Source organism: Pseudonaja textilis, chromosome 11 (assembly GCF_049901715.1).
Source record: "Pseudonaja textilis isolate UNSWEBS1 chromosome 11, rPseTex1.2, whole genome shotgun sequence".
NCBI lineage: Eukaryota > Metazoa > Chordata > Lepidosauria > Squamata > Elapidae > Pseudonaja > Pseudonaja textilis.
The window spans coordinates 22,386,411-22,406,250 of NC_142000.1; the positions used below are offsets into that span (position 1 = coordinate 22,386,411).

A 19,840-nucleotide genomic window follows, 5' to 3' on the forward strand; every position below is an offset into this window, starting at 1 on the left:
TCGTGACACCCCTTCAAGGTAGATCTTTTATTAGGCCCACCCTGAGTAGCGTCACAGCTGGCCTTGGGGGCAGCCCCATCTGGACGGCCCAGGATCCCACAGCAGCCCCGCCCTGAGGGAAGCCGCAGCTCTGGCACTAGCTCCCCCGGTAGGTTGCGTAGGAGTAGGGGCTGAGCAGCAGCGGGACGTGCACCTTCCGTTCGGCCTTTGTGATGGTGAAGACAACCTGCAAAAGGAAAGGTGAAGAATTGCTGGACCTCTGGGGCTCAGCAGGGGAGCCTTCCCGGCTGCAGAAGAAAGGCCCCGGGCTGGCAGGGAGGGAGAGGCTGGCCCTTTCTGTTGTTGGTCAGAGGGGGGCAGGACAACAGGAGGACCTCCCTCCCTCCCTCCCTCCCTCTTGTGCAGCTGAAGCGAAAACTCACCTCCACGTAAGGGTAGAAGCTGCTGAGGCCCTGCTGCTGCCAGTACTCCCCCGTGGCAAAGCGCAGCTTGTAGGTGCCACTCTCCAGCTGCAGGGAGGCCAGTGGGCTCCTGTCCATGCGCCCATCCGTGCTGGTCGCGCTGCAATCAGAAGGCAGCCGGGTGAGGCTGTGGGCCGCCCAGCTGGCCAAGGGGGGCGGGGGCTCCCCCATCTCCCCACCTTGTCATGAGCTCCATCCAGGCCTGATTGGAGTCTCGGAGCTGAGAGAGGTGCACGCCCAGGCCAGTGGCAGGGAGGCCAGTGAGCACATTCAGCGCATGGACGCTCAGGGAAGTGTGGTGGCCCTCGCTGGAGTTGGCAACCTGGATCCAAGCAGAGAGCCCCCTTGTGAGCTCTGCCCTCCCCGGCAGAGCTTGTTCCCACCCCTCCCGGCCCCCTCCCGGCCTGGGAGGAGGCTGCTGCGGGCCTGCCCAGTTTCCTGGGTGATGCCCCCCGGAAGGCCACGTTGCTGCGGGGGGAGTGCCGGATTCACCTGGGGTCGCCCTCCACCCTCGTCTGGCAGCCCGTCCATTTCTGGCTTTCTCAATCCAGCCCCTTCCTGCGGAGGCCTGGCAGGGAGCCAGCCATGACTCGGCAGGAAGCATTAACCCCGCCGGGGCCGGCTGTTACTGGTGAGGGCCCTCGCAGGGGATCGGCTCTTGGTGGCAAAGCTTGTAGCTTTGGGGTTGGGCAAAGCGCAGGTCCAGGGAAGAAGAGGGAAGGGATGGAGGCCTCCCAGCAGATCCTCGGGAGTTACCTGGATCACTGCGGTTGCAGTGGAGAAAAGGCCTTGCCCCGCCAGGTCCGCGGCTCGCACAATCAGAGTGTACTTGGGGGCTTTCTGGAAAGAGAGGACTTCACTGGGGTGGGAGGAGCAGAGCCCCCCCCAGACTAAAGAGGGGCACCTACTTTGTGATGGGTCCAGCAGCTGTCAAGGGTGGCTTAAAACTCGGCCTTCATTCCAGACCTCTGGCCTACACACAGTTGTGGCTCTTAGAAAAACCAGGAATGTGAGAGGAGGGCAAAGGACCCCCACTCAACCTGTCCCAGCACCCGGCATTCACCTCTCGGTCCAGACCAGACACAACCACGCTGATCAGGCCAGTTTCCTTATTGATGGTGAACCTCTGTTTTTCCGGCTCCGGCTCCTGGCTGAGGATGGAGTAAGTGATGACGCCATTATAGGAGTCTATGGCGTCATCTGCATCCGTGGCCGTCACTGTCATCACCGATGTCCCTGGGGAAGGAGGGCTGCTGAAAGGGGCTCCCTTGAAACAAGCGCCGGAGTCGAGCATGAGCCCAGCTCCCTCCGCGCCTCCCGGCCGGAAAAGCCTCTGGCTTCTGGGCAACCCCCAGCGCCTCCGGCGGTCACAGAGACTGTCTACTTAATCCCACGGGGGCATGGCTGGGCGGGCGTCGGCCTGAGGGGGCGGCCTGGATGGCTTTGACAGGACTGTCCTGGAGGGCTTGTGCCTGTGGCCCAGAGGGATCCAGGGTCTTGTGTCCTCACCCAGACTCCCCTACCTGGTTTAGCTCCCTCTTCCACGGACCCTTCGAAGACCCTCTGGGTGAACACTGGACGGTTGTCATTCTGGTCGCCAACATTGATGATGATCTCCTTGGGGTCCTCTGCTGTCTGGCCATTGGCTAACACCGCGTGGCAAAGCATCTGCGGGGGAGAAAGGCCGTTATTCACCAGGGGTGAGAAGAGAAGCCGGAGATGCAGCCAGGCAGCCTCTTTCACAGAGCTCAACAGTCCTTGGCACCCAGCGCTGCCAGCTCTGCAGAGGCGGCCCTGAAGGACAAGGGATGCCCTCGGAAGGCCTGGGACGGGGGGGTCCCGGGAGCCCCTCAGGCCCCTGGGGGCCACCACGGCAGGAGACGGGAACTTTTCTTGGACAGGAATAAACAGGCACTTTAGGAAAGTGGTGGCTTCCCTCCAGAGTCGCCGACTTCTAAACGGGGTTCCTTCGCGGGCTTTCTGGTTGGGACGAAACCCTCTGCCACCCAAAAGGGACCCAGCTGTCCTGGCATCCCAGAGGACGCAGTGACCTTTGCCCTCCCGCCCAATCCCCATGGCCGATTTCCAGGCGCTCTTCCGCCACCCAGTGCAGCCACCCAGAATTGAAAGCAACGTGTATAACCACAGCAGGCCACGTGGACTCACCACGTAGCGGGGAATCTTCTCCCTGTCTAGTGGGCGGGTCACCTTCAGCATGCCGGTTTCCCTCTCGATGATGAAGGTGCCGACCGGAGGGATGTCGGCCCCCTGCCCGGTGATGCTGTAGTAGACGATGCTTTCTTTGTCTTTGCTGGACTTGATCTGATTGGGGTGGAGATCGGGTCAGGGACCGGGGTGGGCCAGCAGCCCTCCCCACCCTCCGGGGCAGCTGCGTTGCCTGGCCCGGGGCAGAAATGCAGGCCCTGAGCTCGGCTGAAGTGAGAGCCAAGGGGTTTAGGGCAAATGTCCACTCAGCGCTGCCACAAGTTCAGCCGAGCTCGGGTGAAGCAATATTTGGGGCCCTGCATTTCTGGGTCATTTGCTGCCTAACCCTAAAAGGTGCAAGAGAATCCCAGCAGAAGCAAAGTCCTTACCTGCACCAGGTTCTTGGGGAAAGGCCCCCTCTCATTCTCAGAGCAAAGAATCGGAGGGATGACCCAGTCTCTCTTCTGCCGCCTCAGGCCAGGCCCAGATCCTCGGAAGAGCAGCCCCTCCGCCTGAGCAGACAGACCCTCCTGTAAATAAAGACGGGGCTCTCTGGATCCCTCTTGAGTAAGGGAAAGCAGAGGAAGAGGCTGCCTCGGTGATTCCTTGCCCCCTGGAAATGCCTGTGCCCAAGCCAGTGGAGAGACTCTGCCCCAAGGCTTCCTGCTCTGGGTCTACAGCTAAAATGGGGAGCAGCCTAAACTCCTCCCCCCCCCCCAGGCTGTCCTTTGCCAACCTCCCCTCTCCTGTCCCCACAGCCTTTGGGGGCCCTTTTTCTTCTTCGAAGCAGCACCGCGAAATAGCGAAACCTCTGAGGGGTGGAATGAAGGGCGGATGGAGCGGGTGGGGGCTTTCCACAAAGCGTTGGCTTCTTGCGGTCCTGCAGGGATTCCTCCAGCTGGAATTGCCCATCTGACCTCTGGGTCTCTGCCCTTCAAGTGCTGCCACAAACAGCCCTTATTCTCTTCCACTTGTGTTTACGAAGAATTGTTGCTTCTAAGCTTTAATTTCATAAAGCAAGTCATCCAGTTAATTGGGACTTTTTCCTAGGTAAGTCAGAAAAGAGCAGCGAGGACTTGATTGGGGGAGGGGGAAGGGAGGGAGGGGGGAGGGGGAAGGGAGGGAGGGAGCCGGGGAGGCTTCCGTCTGAGAGGCAGAATGAGTAAAAGAGGAGGTGGGATTATGGAGTCCAGACTTCACCTAAGAAAGGCTCCCCTTCCCCGGGCCGTTAAGAGGAATGGACCCTTTTGTAGCAAAGGTCACATTTGACTCGTGGGCGACCTTTTGGCCTCAGGACTGCATCCCTGTTTCTCTCTGTGCACCCCAACGCACCACGCGGCCTGCTCTCACATCAGAGAGAAGCTGTGACAAAGCTTTGTGTAACCCAAGAGTGCCCTCTAAAGCACCTGACAAACTACTTAAGGGAATTCCGGCTATTTTGCCCCAGAAAGCTGCCTATTTAATTTAAGCCTATTTATATAGTGGCACAATAATGAAAATTAGCTGTCATCTTTATCAGCCACTGAAAGCTTTTGGGAATGTGGGATGGCTCCAGAATATGAGCCACTTGTGAGCTGGCTCCAGAATATCCGTGTTCCTTCTCTGGTCTTCCCAAGGGTGCTGGCGATCACTCGCCCTCTCTGGTCTATGAAACTGAATAGCCCACAGGAAAAACGTGCAGCGTTCACCCCTGCAGTGAATTCTGAACTACTGGGCTAAAGCCAAGACCATCTTTCAGCAGATAATAATACGAAGATAACTGGTGGCTTGGTTAGGCTGACTTGGAAGTCCATGTAGATGACTGTCATCTTCCTCATTTTTCCTGTGTTTGTCTTTCCCAATGTAGAACTTTTTATGTTTAGAGATTTGGTTCTCTTAAAGGGAACTTGTGTGTGTGTGACTGTGATTGTGGAGGTAATCTTTGTGATTCGGGTTTATTGATTTCCACCTTCCTGGACTTTGAGCGAGAAAGCAGTTTCTGTTCTTCTTTCCTGGTGGAAGGTCAAAGACACCCCAGGAAAGAGAGGTCAGGAAGTTCTGCTCCACTGGGGACAATCTATCGCATGTTTTTTTCTTGCAGAAAGAACTCCTCTCTCAGCTGAAAATTATTCCCACCCCCCCACCCCCATGCATAGATGAAACATCTCAGCAGGGACACACGATCCATGAGGGGGGAGGGGGAGGCAAGCCCTTTCCCACCGTTGCACATCCTTCCTCTTGATCTCAATGTAGCTCTTGAAGTAGCTAGGCCAGACCACCCTTCGCACCTGAGAAGTGGAGGGACCCTGTTCCAACCCTGGCCTGGGCCACTTAACGGGTCTGTAGTGGTCTCTTCCCTGAGGCTGAGTGTTTGCAGTGCATGGAAAACATCTCCTGTGTAAAGTTTAAAGTTTCCTGCCCCTGCTTCACCCTTAGGAAACCCCCTGTTTGTTTTAAAGGAGAGAAACACATCAGGCTGTGGGTGCATATTTTCAGTCCACGCCTGGCCCTGCAGTTGGTGGGGCACTGGGCTGTGGGCCTTCAGGGAGGACGGTGGAAGACTAATTCGCTTGGCAAACCCAGCAGCTTAGCCCCCTCCCCTGAACCTTTTGCTGTTGCCTCGGAGGTTGCCCTGTGGAGTCCCGGCTTTCTTTCTTGGGGAGGGGGGCCAGCGCTGGTCCTCCCAGCCCTTCTGGAACGATTCCCTGAAAGCTTTCTTGGTGGCGAGGCTGCTGCCCAGCAATGACCCTATGCTAGAGTTTGAATCTTAGTGCCCGGAGCTCCTCTCAAGGTTTTGTAATGAAGGAACGGGTGGTCTTTGCATGCAGGGTCTCGATTAAACCCACCACGTGGCTGGCCTTTTCTTTCCAAGCGACAGAACATCAACCTCTGGGCTCCCCCCGCCCCCCTCCCCCCGGAGTTGGTGCTTGGAACCTGCTGCCTGGAGATGCAGGTCTTCCCCATCCTTATGGGGCCTCTCCTGCTCCGTTTCTTTCCCCAGAGAGCCAGGTGGGGAAGATGATGGATCTGGCCCGCTCTGCCACTACTACAGGTGAGCCAGCCTGCTGACTTTGCAGCCAGACTCCCCCAAACTCTGTTGCTGGTGAGGGGCAGTTTGGGGTGAACGGAACCGCAACTCCATGCTGGCTCATTGACGTCCACTTCTCCAGCGCCAGCATCTCCCCTCAGTGGGGCTTCTCAGAGAGTTCCAAAGCCCATTTCTGCTTCTGATGCTCTCCTGCTGCTGCCTGTGCTGGTTGGGAGGGACTGATGGAAACTGGAGTCCAAGATCTCCAAAGGGACGGTCAGTCCAGGAGCAAAACCCATTTCTGCACTCGGACATTCCCCAGTAGCTGCACCATCTGTCTCCCTGCTCCCTGCCGGCATCCCACCCACCACAACAAGCCTACCTGAAGGAAGAAGGTGAGGCCAAGCAGCAGCACGATCCCCAGGCAGCCCATCGTCCTCTTCCTCTGCCCTCCGTTGTGGCCAAGTGGCTCGCAGGTGGGTATTAATTGCAGGGCAAAGTCCCTGCTTGCATGAGCAGTTTCGCTGAGAAGATAAGCCACAGGGCCGAGTGCCAGTCCGCATCCTTTGGATGGGAGGAAGAGACACCCAGAGAGCGCCTCTTGCCCAGGGGGTGTGTGGCCGACCTTGGGCAGAGGTTCTGGAGTGCCCTGCCGGTGGGAGGCCGCCTCCCAGGGTCAGGTGGTGGCGCTTGGACGTTAACGAAGGCAGGCGCCCCATTGCCAGTTTCAAAGGCAGGCCGCTGTGGGATCCCGTCAGGTGGTCTCTTTCCGCTTCTCCCAAAGGCGCTTTCTCCAGAAGGCAACCGGAGTTTCTTGGGGGTTTTTTTCCTTTGAAAACATTTCGCTTCTAGTCCAAGAAGCGCCTTCCATTCAGTTCATTTTTTGTTTTGTATTTTTTGGGAAAAAGCACCTCTGGGACAACCATGACTGGATGAAGGAGACTTTCTGATCCCTTGTTTGCCTGCTCTAGAGATAAGAGAGGCCTCCCCACCCTCCCCCTCTCTTGTTGGGCCGGCAGAATAGACATCTGGGCCGGGTGGAACAGCAGCTACAAATAAGGGAGATGCCACCAGAGGGCGCTCTCAGAGCATCCTGCCTGCTTCCCCTCGGGAAGGCCCACTTGGGGTTTTGAATTGAAGGAAACCCCAAAATGAGGGGGTTCTACTCCCTCCGAGAGGAAGGTTGGATAGCAGCCAAAGAAGGAGAACTATTGACATACCTGCTAACTTTGGGGATGCAAAGGCACAAGACCTAGGGCCCACAAAAGTGTGTGTGTGTGTGTGTGTGTGTGTGTGTGTGTGTGTGTGTGTGTGTGTGTGTAGCATGCAGGACAATTGCCTTTTAGTTGATTGGCTTTTAAGAGCAGCTTTACTCCTGATCAATACATGGACTAAGTCAAGGTCAGGAGGCTGCTGACTGCAGATCTCCCAGAGGCCCAGAGGCCATGGGGGGGTGGGGTGGGGGGGGCTTTCTGTTCTGGCATCCCTCTGGGCCTTGACCGGGTCCCCTTCTGTGTTGCTAAGGCAGCAGGCAGAGGCCCAGTGGGGAAGGCAGGCTCTGAGACAGAAGTTGCAGAAGGCTGTTGTTGCAGCATGTCAGAGTGTGTGTACACCCCGTGCCTCATCAGAGGGAAGAGGGGACAAGCCTGGATCTGCTCGCTTCCTTTGGGGAGGCTTTGGGAGTGCTGCACCTCAGCACCCCCCCATGGAGGCTCTCCTCGCAGTCTCCGCCTGGCTGAATAAGACTCTGTGTGTGTGTGTGTGTGTGTGTGTGTGTGTGTGTGTGTGTGTGTGTCTTGTGGGATCCTGCCAGCTCAGAGCTCGCTGAGCCAGAATTTGCCTGAGGGAGCCGCAGCCGTTTTTCCTTGGAAGGGCTGCAGCCTCTATTGCCCAAACTTTCCTTTCCTTTAGACTTAGTGACCCTGCCCCCGCCTCTCCCCCGCCCCCGCCCCCCCCCCGGTGATCCCATCTGACTGGCCTTTGCGAATGTTATCTGGGTCCTCTTTGCGCCTTTCCAGGGCCTCTAGGGAGCCGCAGCTTTGCACACACCATTATGCAATTCAGGCCTCTTTCCCACAACAGCCCCCTTCCCGGAGTGCCTCGGGAGAGTCAGGCTCCGCCCTGAGGGGATTTCAAGCAGCACCTGAAAAAAGGCCTTGTGGTGGGTCCCCGGGAAGTCCGATTCGGGGCTCCCAGAGAAGCTTGGGGGTGCTGGGCTGAGGGAGGAGCGGGGGGTGGGGGCCGGGACCCAGTAGGGCAAGGGGAAGACTGGCTTGTGTCTGTGCAGCCACAAGCACACTTTTTTTTTTGTCCGGACTGTAAATCCTTTTGTACAAACAAGGCAGGCCGTATATACATTCACTCATAGGCGTCATATGCATTGCCAATAACATAAAACAGTGTTTTTCACTCTCCGGGATTGTTTTAGCTCAGCGACTGAGAAGTTTAATATGTTTTATACATTAATATATCAAAATGGCATTTAACATATCTCTGACCTTCCCATTTTTAAAATACTAATTGTAGTTTTTAATTGTTTAGGTCCTGCCTCCTGCCCATTACCTAGTGGGGTGCAAAAAAGTCACACCTTCACCCCCACCAGGTTCCCTGAAAGAACCTCAGCTGCCCCCACACCGGCCCGGCTTGACGGGGCAGCGGCTCCCGTTTCAGGGTTGGTGGAAACCCACCAAGGGAGCCACTTCCGCACAAGGGGCAGAAGTGGGCGCCGCCTGCTTCCTCGGTGGCCAGAACCGGACTGGTTGTGGGGGAACCAGCTGGGCAGGCTGGTGAAATGGGGAGGACCTTCCGCAAGGCATGCCAGGCGGGAGGGTCTCGGCTCCGAGGCTCCCCGCCTCTCTGGGGTCTCGCCGTTGCCCTGCCTGCTGCCCCCTTCGCCTGCTCGCAGCGCCGCCAAGGTGGCGGGAAGAGGCCGGCTGGGGGCCAATAGGCGGAGTGGCCCTGGGGGGCCAAAAAGGGGACCCCACCCGATCTACGAGCACAGCTGCGGCGGGGCTTGGCCGCTCTTGCCTCCTTTCGGTCGGGGACCGGCTTTGCCGCGAGCGGCTGGTGGGCCCCGAGGCCGCGGGAATCGCCTCTCGGGCTCGATCAAGGGAGCGGAGGGGCTCTCGGAGCTCAGCTTCAGCGGGCAGGCCCGGCCGATCCCTGCGCCCTGGCGAGAGGGGCGGCGGCGGCGGCGGCGGCGGGGGGCGGGCCAGCTGGAGCCCCGCCCGCAGAGCCTCACCTGGCGCGGCGCCTTTAAAGGCCTGGCAGGGCAGGCGGAGCCCATTCCGCGAGCGGGGCTGCTGCTGCTCCTGCCCCCCCGCCCCGGGCGTCCCTCTCCTCGACGGCGGCGATGGGCTGGCGGCGGGCTGCGCGCCTCCTGCCCCTGGCCTTCCTCGTCCTCCTCCTCCAGGTGAGCGCCTCCCCGGACCCTCCTTCCCGCCGCCGCCGCCTTGCCGGTTCGACGCCGCCCGGCTCTCGCGGGGCTCAATGGCCCCCGGGGGGCCGCAGGCCTGAGGCCGCCCATTCTCTCCCCCGCAGGTGGACCGCCGCCTGGCCGCCTGGTTGCCCCCGTGTCGCTCCGGCTTCGTCTCGCAGCGCTCCGGCTTCGCGGTGCCCGACGGGCGGCTGACGGCGGGCCAGGTCTTGAGCGAAGGTAAGCCCGAGGCGCCTCCTCTTCGTCCTGGCTGCCCCTCCCCGGGAGCCGAGCCCCTCCGGCGGCCCCTTCGTCCCACCTTCGGCCCCTTCTCTCCCCGCGGGGCCTCGGCTGGCTTGAGGCGGGAAGCGCTGCCGCTCTCGGGGGCCAGGTACGTGACCCGGGAGGGCAGCGGTTGGGCGGGAGTCCCTGGGGGCTTTTCCTCCCCCTCCGGCCTTCGCCCGCTGCTCTCCCCTTCCTTCGCTGGACGCCCGTCAAGCGGGGAGGCGGCTCCTTGGAGGGCCCCCCCCCTTGGGGCTGCGGCTCCTTTCCCGAACTTTTCATCCACTTTGCGCCCAAAGCTCCGCCGCGAATCGAACCGTCTCGAGGGGTCGCAGGAGATCCCGAGTCCTTCAGGGCTAAACGCCGATGAACTTGGAGTTTCTTCGAAAGTGAAGGATTTACATTCGGGGTCCCTCGGGATCTCTTAATCCATCGGTTGCTCGATCGGGATTGTTCCATGGAAAGTTCTCCCGGGATCTAGCGTGGGGGAGGGGGGGCTGGCGCAGAGGGAGGGGCCTCCTCGCTTTGCCTTCTTTTGCTGGTCCTAACTTGTTTAAGTCACACAGCGCCCCCCCCCCCCGCCTTTGAAGGGGGTGCAGTTAAAAGCAAGAGACATAATTGCTCCTGCTGCAACAGTAAGGGAGGCGGCTGGGATGGAAGCTCCCACCCCCATTTGAATCGGCGGCCTGTGAGTGGGGAGAAGCTGGGGGCTTGCAGAATCGAGGCCTTTGCCCCAGCGTCAATCCCACCCAATGCCTCCTCAGCCCCCTTTCCTCCTGGCCCAGGGGAGGGTGTTGTCTGAGAGCCCACCCCCACCCCCACCCCGCAGCTCCCGGAAGGGGCTGTTGTTGTGCAAAACGGGTCCATTGTGCCCCAGACAGAGGCTGGTCTGTCTCTGCTTCAGCACTGGGTCCTGCCAGGCATCCCGGAACTCCCTCTGCACCAGCCCAGAGCTGCCCTGATCTCCCCAAGGCCTGGCAGGAGGACTTTGGGGGGGTGGAGGGGGAACTTCTGCCTCACCCAAGATTTGGAAGCAGCCTGGGCTTCCCCCCACTCCCGCGGCTTGGTCCGTTGCCTGTGAAGCCCGGTGTGCCTGCTCCACAAAGCTAGTGGCTCCTTATGGTCAGATCCTGGCCCTTTGGAAGGGAAGGAGGAAGAGGTCCCTGCCCCCCCGTAATTGCACTCCCCCCAGGGTGGGGCTCTGGTTGTCCCTGCAGACTGAAGGCTCTCTCCCTCTCAGGCTGGGTGCTCTCCGTTGCCCACGCGGACGAGGACACGGCTCTGGGCATCCGTGTCCCCCCCCCCCATTGTTTCTGTTCTGCTCTCTGCTGCTTTGGGGAAGAAGAGACGGGTGCAATTCCCGGAGTTCTGCCCTCTTAGGCAGGCAGCTGCTTTCAACGCTGAGGCAAAACTGGGGGCGCTGGATTCAGAGGTGGGGGGCTGGCGTGGGGAGTGTGGTCTTTCTCAGCTGAGGATTAGCCCCGGGGGTGGCCCTCGCAGAGAGGCTGGTGGGGGGGCTCTTCCAGACGCTCCTTCCAGCAGTTGAGAGTGATTATGGGGCACCAAGTCCTTGTGAGCTGTTGATGGCCCCTTGATACCCAGGTAGTTCGGCCCCTGAGCCACCCTGAGTTGTGAGTGTGGTGCATTTTTTCACTGCAACTTTTGCTCCCAAATGTCCTTGCAGTCTGTCAAGGTGTTTGTGCTCTGTATCGGGCCAGAGGTCAGTGGGCCATTCCTGCACCCCCTCCCCACTAAATAAGCCTGGTGTTTACTGAAACATTAAGAGACAATCCCCCCCCCCCAGTGGGTGTGTTTTCCTCACCTTTTGGGCAGCTTGGCCCTGTGAGGGAGGGGCCTTGAGATGGGATAAGAGCTGTTGCCTTGCAGGGACATTGCAGCCCCCCCCCTCGCCCCCCCCCCCATCAAGCTTAGGAAGAGAGGTAGGGGGAGGGGGAGCGCACCGTTTCCCTCCACCCCCCACCAGTAGGAGGTGTCCTTGGCCAGGAGGGGAGCAGCCGCCTTGTAGCCCTTTGATGGGGGAGGGAAGAGGCTGCCCTGAATGGCGACCGGGGCTCGTGGGGCAGTGGAGAGGACCCCCTCCCCCCCCCTCCGTCCCTCTGGGTAAGCAGTCCAAGGACTGGAAGTGCCGATCCATTAAAGGGCAAACAAGATCCCAGACCCAGGTGGGGGGCTGCCCCAGAAGGCTTCTTGGGCGCATTCCAGGCTCTCCCCCGACCCTCAGTTGGGCAACCGCTTGCAGAGGGAGGGGCGGGGCTCCCGCTGGCCGGAGAGCCTCCCTCTGCCGGTGCCATTTACAGCGGGGAAGGGGGTTGTTTGGACAGGTTTCCCTAATCTGCTGGCTTTCCTCTCCCCTCCAGTCGGCTCCATCAGCTGCCCGGGAGGGGAGCCAGTTCTGGGCAGCCCCAACCTCCAAGTGCTGGCGGATGGAGAGTTGGTGGCGGTGCGGCAAGCGCGGGAGAGGCCTTTCAGGGTGCATGCCGGAGATTCCAGGGGGATCCCGTCATCGGCCTCCGTTGTCCTGCAGAACAAAGGCCCCCCTTCTTCGCAGGTGAGCCGCTTCTGCCCTCAGGGGAGCACAGGTGGCAGGGGCGCCATGGCAACCTCCCTGCCTCCCTGGCGGTTGCAGTGGAAACTCTGCTAATGGAGCACTGGGGCTCTGTGCAGGCAGGTGGAATGTGGGGGGGGGGTGTCACTCCCCTGCAAGGGGGCAGGGTTTCACCCGACCTAGGGGGGAGGACTGAAGGTGCGCTGGGCCCAAGGAGTCGATCCAAATGGTACATCAGCATTGAAGCTTCCAGTATTGTGTAACCCTCTGGCTGTTGTTGGACTACAATTCTCAGCATCCCCAGCCAGCAGAGCTAATTATAAGGCAGGCTGGTGTGGGGAGAGTGTGAATTCAGTAGCATCTGTAGGGCAACAGTAGCCACACTATTATAGCCTGTGGATTTTGAGCAAAGTCACATGAGAGAAAAATCCTCCTAACTTCCTGGACCTCATCCAGGGCTTCATTTCTCAAACGAATCACAACAATGGATTACCAAATAAATGTTCCTAAAGTGGAGGGATTGTTCAATGAAACTCTCCTTTTTTTGCATCTTCAAGTGCAAAGAAATTCACATTTTTCACAGAATAACAATAATAGTTAGATTCATCCCGGCTTCCTGTCTCTGTCTTTTGAAAACCCCTTTAAAATGGAAATGGCTCTAAATATGCTATTAAAATGGCTTTATCTGCTGTCTCTCAGTCCAAGGTGAATTCTTAGCTTGAAGTCATTCTAAAAAGTGCAGGGAAGGCGGGAATTCTCAGCTCAAGGAGAACGTTTAACGTTCATACTTTCATCCTTGGCTTTTGGCATTTTCTTGTGCACCCCGTTCTTCTGGTGTAGCTCAAGTTGGGGCGCCTGGCCAGCTGAGCTCAGAGGCCACGGGCTACCCGGCTGGAGAACCATAGTCCTTGGGCCGAGGGGCGATGCTGGCCGCCTGGGCCAGGGGGCTTCTGGTTGGGTCTTGTCTGCTGCATCCTCAGAACGGCCCTCCCTCCCATGGGACAACCCACCCACCCCGCATAACCCACCGGAGCTGTTCTTTCAGGAGGAACCGGCGCCGGCCAAGCCAGTGGGATGGCCGGAGTTCCCATTGACCCTGAAGAGGCGGAAGAGAGACTGGGTCATCCCCCCGATCCGAATACCTGAGAACGGGAGAGGCCCCTTCCCCAAAGACTTGGTCCAGGTGGGTGGAGTCCAGGAGGGAGGGTCTGGCCTGCCCACCAAGGGGGGGGGATGGCTGGAGCTGGCTTTTCTGGGTCCAAAGCTCAGTTGCCCACATCTGCATCGCAGCCCAGCAGTTGAGACAGTGCCAGCTGGGCGGGGCCATTCTCGGGGTGGGGGTCACTGCCCTGATGGAGGAAGCTCCCTTTTGGGGGCCAGGGGGTCAAGGAGTCTAAGATGCCCCTTCCTTTCCTTGCCCCAGATCAAATCAAACCGGGATAAGGAGACCAAGATCTTCTACAGCATTACTGGGCAGGGGGCCGACACCCCCCCAGAAGGCGTCTTCATCATCGAGAAGGAGACGGGGTGGATGAAGGTGACGCGGCCTCTGGACAGAGAGAGCATCGAAAAGTACCACGTAGGTGGTCCTGGCTGAAGCTGCGATGGGGGGTGGAATTGGGGCTTCTGGCATTCCAGGCGGTTTCCTCTTTCTGCAGCTGTTGTCCCACGCAGTCTCTGAGAATGGCAAACCTGTGGAGGAACCCATGGACATCACCGTCACGGTCACCGATCAGAATGACCACAAGCCCGAGTTCACCCAGGAGGTTTTCCGGGGGCTGTCATAGAAGGCGCAACCCCTGGTAAAGAGGGGGATCTTTTTGGGGGGAATGGAGGGATTTGGCGCCAGCAGCCGGGAGGGGGAGGGGCGTCCTTAGGATTGTGAAGGTGAATTTGGAAGGGAGTGCGCTGCATTGCACAAAACGGGGGAGGGGAGGGGAGTTATTCCCGGTTGAGCCTGGAGTTGCCTTAAGGGGTCCCGGACTCCCCTGGCCTTTGGTGGGGGCTCCTCCCTGTCCCAGGGGGGCGGGGGGCCGTCTCTGAGGGAGGTGGCTTCAAGCGCTGGGGCAGAGCCCAGGGGGGCATCCAGGCTGACCTCGGGCGCCTGCCCCCCTTCCCCAGGGACGTCTGTGATGCAGGTCGCGGCCACCGATGCAGACGATGCCATCGAGACCTACAATGGGGTCGTTGCCTACTCCATCCTGAGCCAAGCGCCCCAGGAGCCCCATCCGCAGATGTTTGCCATCAACCGAGCCACGGGGACCATCAGCGTGATTGCCAGCGGCCTGGACCGAGAGGTCAGGGGGCTGGGGGGAGAGACCCACCTGCTGCTGCTCCCTGGACTCTTCTCGGGTGCAGCTGGTTGGGGAGGGTCCTTCCTGGGAGAAGGCTGGGCAGCCCAAGCACTAACCGGGGCCTTTCCTCTTCCCAGCGGGTGGGCGAATACACCCTGATCCTGCAGGCGGCAGACTTGGACGGCCTGGGCCTGACCACCACGGCATCGGCAGTGATAGAAATTACAGATGCCAACGACAACCTGCCGGAGTTCACCAAGTCCACGGTAGCTTATGCTGTAGAGGCCGGGAACGGGAGGGCCTTCCTGGGAGCAGAGCAGGGGCCACAGCATAGGCCCTCGGCTCCCTTCCGTTGGCTCACAGCACCAGCTGCAACTGGCAGTTGTGTGAAGCTGCAACGGTGGTCATGAACTGGGAGCGGAGGCCAAGCAAGCCAAGTCGGAGCTTCATGTGAGGCTTGAATCTAGTTTGCGGTGTGCAGGCTTCATGGGGGATTCCACCTGCTCTGGACTGTCCCTCCCTCCCTGCAGACTTGGCTAAATTGAGGCTCTCCCTCTTGCACAGCCGGGAGGGCTGATGGCTCCCGTATGGGGTGGCTGGGTGGGTGGGCAGCAGTGCCTCCCCTCAAGCCCCCTGAGCTGCCAAAGAACCAGGAGGGGGTCCATTATCCTTCAGGCTCTCAATTGGCTGCTTGCCCCTTCCTCAGTATTCAGCAGAGGTGGCGGAGAACAAGGAAGGTGTGGAGGTGGTGAGGCTGGCCGTGACCGACAAGGACGAGCGCCACTCCCCTGCCTGGCGCGCCGTGTACAGCATCGTTCAGGGCGACAGCGGGCAGCTCTTTTCCATCTCGACGGATCCAACGACCAACGAAGGAATCGTGAGAACAGCGAAAGTAGGCACAACCACCAGCTCCCCCCATGCCCAAGCTTGTGCGTTTGTGTGTGCAAAGAGACTGGAGGGGTGCTGGCTAGGGAATTCTGGGAGTTGAAGTCCATGCAACTCAAAGTTGCCAAGGTTGAGAAAGGCCGCTTTAGCCATTGCTGAGGTGGCCGGGTGAGGCTCGTTCCGTCCCTCTGCTGGGCAGCTGCGTCTCCTGACTCCTCTGTCTCCTGGCGCAGGCTCTGGACTTTGAGGCGAGGAAGCAGTTCGCTCTGCAGGTGGCCGTGGCCAACGAGGTGCCCTTTGCGGTGAAGCTGCCCACCTCCACAGCCACGGTGACCATCAACGTGCAGGATGAGAACGAGGCCCCCGTCTTTGCCCCCCCGGTCCTGAGGGTGACGGTCTCGGAGGGCAGCCCCGTGGGGCAGGAAATTGGCGCCTACACGGCGCACGACCCGGACACGATGCAGCCCCAGAAAATCAGGTGAGCTGCCTTGCTGAACAGCCGAGGAGGGTTCCCCCCACTGGCCCTCAAGAGGTGGGGAGGAGATGCTTCGGAGGGGCCCCTCAGGGCAGAGGGACCCCCGGCACCTGCAGCTTCCGGGAAGAGGAGGCTACCTGGGCAGGTGGTGGTGATGCCATCCCCCAGCAGCACCTCTGGGGCACCAAGGCTCCCATTCATGGAAAGGAAGGTTGGGGCAGGGAAGAGGAGGGGCCGAATGGAACCCCCCGGGGAAAGGGGGGGCAGATTTGAAGAAGGAGGCAACAGCAGGCAAGTAGGTCCCTGAGCCTCCTGAGCCTGGTCAAGAGTGCGTTTTGTCCACAGGAGAATTTCCAGGCTGTTTCCCTGGAGAAGGGCGGCTCCACTGCCCCTTTGCCTTCTCCAGCTCCGCCTTTCTCCCCGGTCCCCAAAGTCCCACCTCAGAGCCGCCCCCGCCCCTCCCTCAGCCCCGATCTGCTTTCCTTCAGGTACTTGCTGGGGGATGAGCCTGCCCAGTGGCTGAATGTCCACCGGGAAACCGGCATCCTCACCACCAAGGCGCCCCTGGACCGGGAGTCCCCCCTCGTCCTGAACAACACCTACGTGGCCATGGTGCTGGCGGTGGATGATGGTAAACACTGCTGGGAGGATGAGGCAGCCCCCCCCCCCCATGGCTGGGGAATGAAGGGCTCCTTTGTTGAGCTGAGTGGCGGTGGCTGCTTGAGAGCCGCCCACGTGAGGGACACATGGTGCCTGGCTGCGGAGGCCGCCCGGTCATGGGAACCAGCCTGCCGGAGGGCGGGGGCAGGTGGCCCCTGCTCCCCAAGAGCCGCTTCCACTGATTCAGACTAAGTTGTGATGCCCGGCTGTGCCCCATTCTGTCTGCCACGGCCAAGGTGGGGGACTTGCTGGGCAGACAAAGCAGCCTCCGGAGCCACAGTGGACCGGATGCCTGCGGGGGCCTTGGGGGAGAAATGGGGCGAGACGTGGCAGAGATTGGGGGCTGGTAAGAGGGCAGAAGTGGGGCCTTTGTTCCCCTTCCTTTGAGGAAGAGAAACCGCCCTCGTGCCTCTCCATCATCTGGCTTTTGAGGCTGTTCTGTTTTAAACATGGCTCCCCACCCCCGCCCCCCCAGGAACCCCCACAGCGACAGGGACAGGGACGCTGCTGCTGACCCTGCTGGACGTGAATGACCACGGCCCCGAGCCCGACCGGCGGAAGTTCACCGTGTGCAACTACGACCCAGCCCCACAACTGCTGCACATCTCGGACAAGGACCTCCCCCCGCACACCTCCCCTTTCCAGGCGGAGCTCCTCCACAACTCGGAGGAGAACTGGGCGGTTGAGATGGACAGCGAAGGTGGGCAGCCTCGGCCTCCTGGGAAATGGGCACTGACCCTCCGGCCCTCAGTGCCCCCCCTGTCCCACAATCCGCTAGGCGGGTTGGCTGCCAGCAGGAGGGAGGAGAAGGCCCGGGCTGGCCTTGGGTCCCACCGTTTCCTGACTCCTCCAGGGGAGACGGCTGTCCTGAAGCTGCTGAAGCCCTTGAAGCAAGAGACCTACGAGGTCTACCTGCGGCTCCTGGACCAGCAGGGCAAGTCGCACCTGACCATCCTCAGGGCGACCGTCTGCGAGTGCCAGGGAGAGGTGGATGCGTGTCCGGAGGGGCAGATGGCTATCGTTGGGGCGCCCATCATCCTTGCCATCTTGGGGGCCGTTTTGGCCCTTCTGAGTGAGTGTGCAAAGGCTGCCCGTGGGGGGATGGGGATCCAGGGGGTGGGTCCCCCCACCCCCAACTGCTAGAGCTGCACATCCACCTGGACGCTCTCTTGTGAGAGTGGCCACAGCTGGGAGGCAGGCAAGGCCAACAGGTGCAGATCATGGCCTTCCCTGGCCACGGGGAGGAGCCTGTGGACGATCTTTTCATACCATCCGCATAATACTGAGGACTAGACCCATGGGTTCTCGGAGAATGGTGGTTGGGTCTTGGGATGGTGGCCTTGTGGGGCCTCCCTGAGCTCTGCTCCCTCCCTCGGCTGCGCCTTCAGCGAGGCGCCGACTGACCCTGGCTGGCTCTGTGTTCCAGTCCTGCTGCTGCTGCTGTTGCTCTTTGCGAGGAGGAGGAAGGTGACGAAGGAGCCGCTGCTGTTGCCGGAGGACGACACCCGGGACAACATCTTCTACTATGGCGAAGAAGGAGGGGGCGAGGAGGACCAGGTGGACCCCCCGGGAAGGGCCGAGTTCCCCTTATGACTGGGCCTGGGGGTCTGCTTTGGGGGAAGGAGCGGGGGGAGCTTCTGGGTGGCCCCTCCACCTTGGCCAACCGGCTCCTCCTTCCCTGCCCCGAAAGGACTATGACCTCAGCCAGCTGCACAGGGGCCTCGACCCCCGGCCGGACGTCCTCCTGCGGAACGACGTGGTGCCGACCCCTCAGCCAGCCCCGCAGTATCGCTCCCGCCCTGCCAACCCCAATGAGATTGGCAACTTCATCTGTGAGGTAAGGGAGGCTGGGTGGGCACCTCCTGCCTTGCGCTTGCTGGTCCCTGGGTGGGCTGCCCAGCAGGATCTTCTGCCCCCTGTAAGCAGGCCGAGCCACCCCAGGCCCAGGGTCACCTCTGTGTGTGTGTGTGTGTGTGTTACGTTTAATAAAGTGAGGGGGACAAGGACTCTAGCATCATCGGCTGAGCCCTGTTTTAAGGCTGCTACTGTAGCTTCTGGGTTCCCAGTAGGGCCCACCCCCTACAGCACCAAATTTGGAGTGGGGCTCGGGGCTGCCTTCACCTCTGGCCGGCCCCGTCCAGATCAGTCGGGATGAGAAGCACCTGAAGTTCCGTCTGTCCATATGCTCCCTCCTTTCCCTCCCAGAACCTGAAGGCTGCTGACCTGGACCCCACCGCGCCCCCCTACGACTCCCTGCTGGTCTTTGACTACGAGGATGGGGGCTCAGAGGGGGGCTCCCTCAGCTCCCTCAACTCCTCGGCCTCCGGACAGGACCAGGACTACGACTACCTGCACGAGTGGGGCAGCCGCTTCCAGAAGCTGGCAGACCTCTATGGGGGAGGCGTGGCCGACTAGAGGGCTTCGCCCTGCAGCCCAGCTGGGCTGATGGGCGGTGCATGGTCACCCTGAGCCCCAGGCCAGGTGGGAAGCAGAAGGCGCTGCTGTGGACTCTGGGGGGCTCCAGGAGACGGACCTTCGGCCATTTTCACAGCGGGGCAGCTACGTCCTGGGCAGAGGTGTCTCCGGAGGTGCTCCGTCCTGCCAGAGGGGACCTGGCTGCAGGTCGCGAACTCTCCGCCCTGCGCCTCCATCTGGGGCTACCCTGCTGCAGGTGCTGCCCAAGATGGGCCTGGTGGGCGGGGGGGGCTGCCGGATGATGGACCCCTCATCCTTCTTGACCGTCTCTGATCTTTTGTATTGTAGCTCAGTTAGGGCCTGAGATTTCTTTTTATAGCATGTGGGAAATAACTTGATGACCTCTAGTGGGCTGGACAATCGGGGTGTAAAGTTTTAATAAAAAGCTTTTTTTTAAAAATGCACCACCAACCTGCCTCATGTTTGCTGAGGGAACCAAGGCTGCCCTGTGCCTGAACAGCCGCTCCGCTTAGCTGTTGCCAGCCTTCCCAACACAACCCAGCAACCTGGGTGGGGCAGAGGCTTCTGGCTCCTCCGCTCCCCGAACACGCGTCTCCCATTCCCACCCGAAGGCTGCAGCCCTCCTAGCTTCTCCCCTTTCCCGCAGCCGCTCTGGGCTCTTGCCTCGCATGTTCAGTCCTGTTCTGGGGAGGAAAAGAGGAGCCGGAGCTGCAGCTCTTCTGCCTGCCTGCCTGCAGCCAACCCTTCCACTCTCCCCTGGGCCCGGGTCCTTCGCCTGCATCCCAGGCAGCCACTCTTGGGCCTTCCGGGGCGCCCTGGCACCAAGGCTCCCACCGCACAGCAGGTGGCAGGGCAGCGCCTGGAAGCGGCCCTCGTCCTCCCCGGGGTCCTGCGGGCTCTGAGGGCCTTTGGCTGGCCGCCAGCTCCGCCCTCGCCCGACCGGTTTTTCCTGCCGCTGCGAGAGGCCCGGGCCGCGGATGGGGCGGCAGCTGCCCGGGGCGAGAGGAGGCTGCAAAGGGGAGGGCAGCTGCCCCACCGCCCTGCCCGGGAATGGAGGCCTCGCAACTCCAGACCAAAGAACCGGGCAGCTCCGGGGGCGCCTGGGTCGGGCGCCACGCAGATCTGGCCGCTCGGAGGCCATTGCCGCGCAGCCC

The 19,840-nt window shown here is 60.7% G+C and overlaps 2 protein-coding genes across 2 annotated transcripts; one reads left to right on the forward strand and one right to left on the reverse strand.

Moving 5' to 3' along the window:
- Positions 1 to 12: 12 nt before the first annotated feature.
- LOC113448980 (cadherin-1-like) lies at positions 13 to 6,132 on the reverse strand. Its single transcript, XM_026719850.2, has 9 exons — positions 6,056 to 6,132; positions 3,056 to 3,196; positions 2,628 to 2,783; positions 1,985 to 2,129; positions 1,525 to 1,697; positions 1,218 to 1,301; positions 641 to 783; positions 423 to 561; positions 13 to 226 (listed from the first exon to the last, which is right to left on the reverse strand). The coding sequence occupies exons 1-9, from the start codon at positions 6,104 to 6,106 to the stop codon at positions 137 to 139; spliced, it is 1,122 nt and encodes a 373-aa protein (XP_026575635.1). The 5' UTR covers positions 6,107 to 6,132; the 3' UTR covers positions 13 to 136.
- Positions 6,133 to 8,944: 2,812 nt separating this feature from the next.
- LOC113448964 (B-cadherin-like) lies at positions 8,945 to 19,125 on the forward strand. The gene is made up of 16 exons (XM_087940325.1): positions 8,945 to 9,085; positions 9,214 to 9,328; positions 11,749 to 11,939; positions 12,982 to 13,119; positions 13,360 to 13,515; positions 13,595 to 13,716; positions 14,026 to 14,233; positions 14,368 to 14,496; positions 14,937 to 15,122; positions 15,349 to 15,593; positions 16,079 to 16,221; positions 16,726 to 16,950; positions 17,104 to 17,322; positions 17,677 to 17,807; positions 17,941 to 18,087; positions 18,456 to 19,125. Exons 1-16 carry the CDS (start codon positions 9,026 to 9,028, stop codon positions 18,663 to 18,665), a joined length of 2,625 nt encoding a protein of 874 aa, XP_087796451.1. The 5' UTR covers positions 8,945 to 9,025; the 3' UTR covers positions 18,666 to 19,125.
- The last annotated feature ends 715 nt before the right edge of the window (positions 19,126 to 19,840 follow it).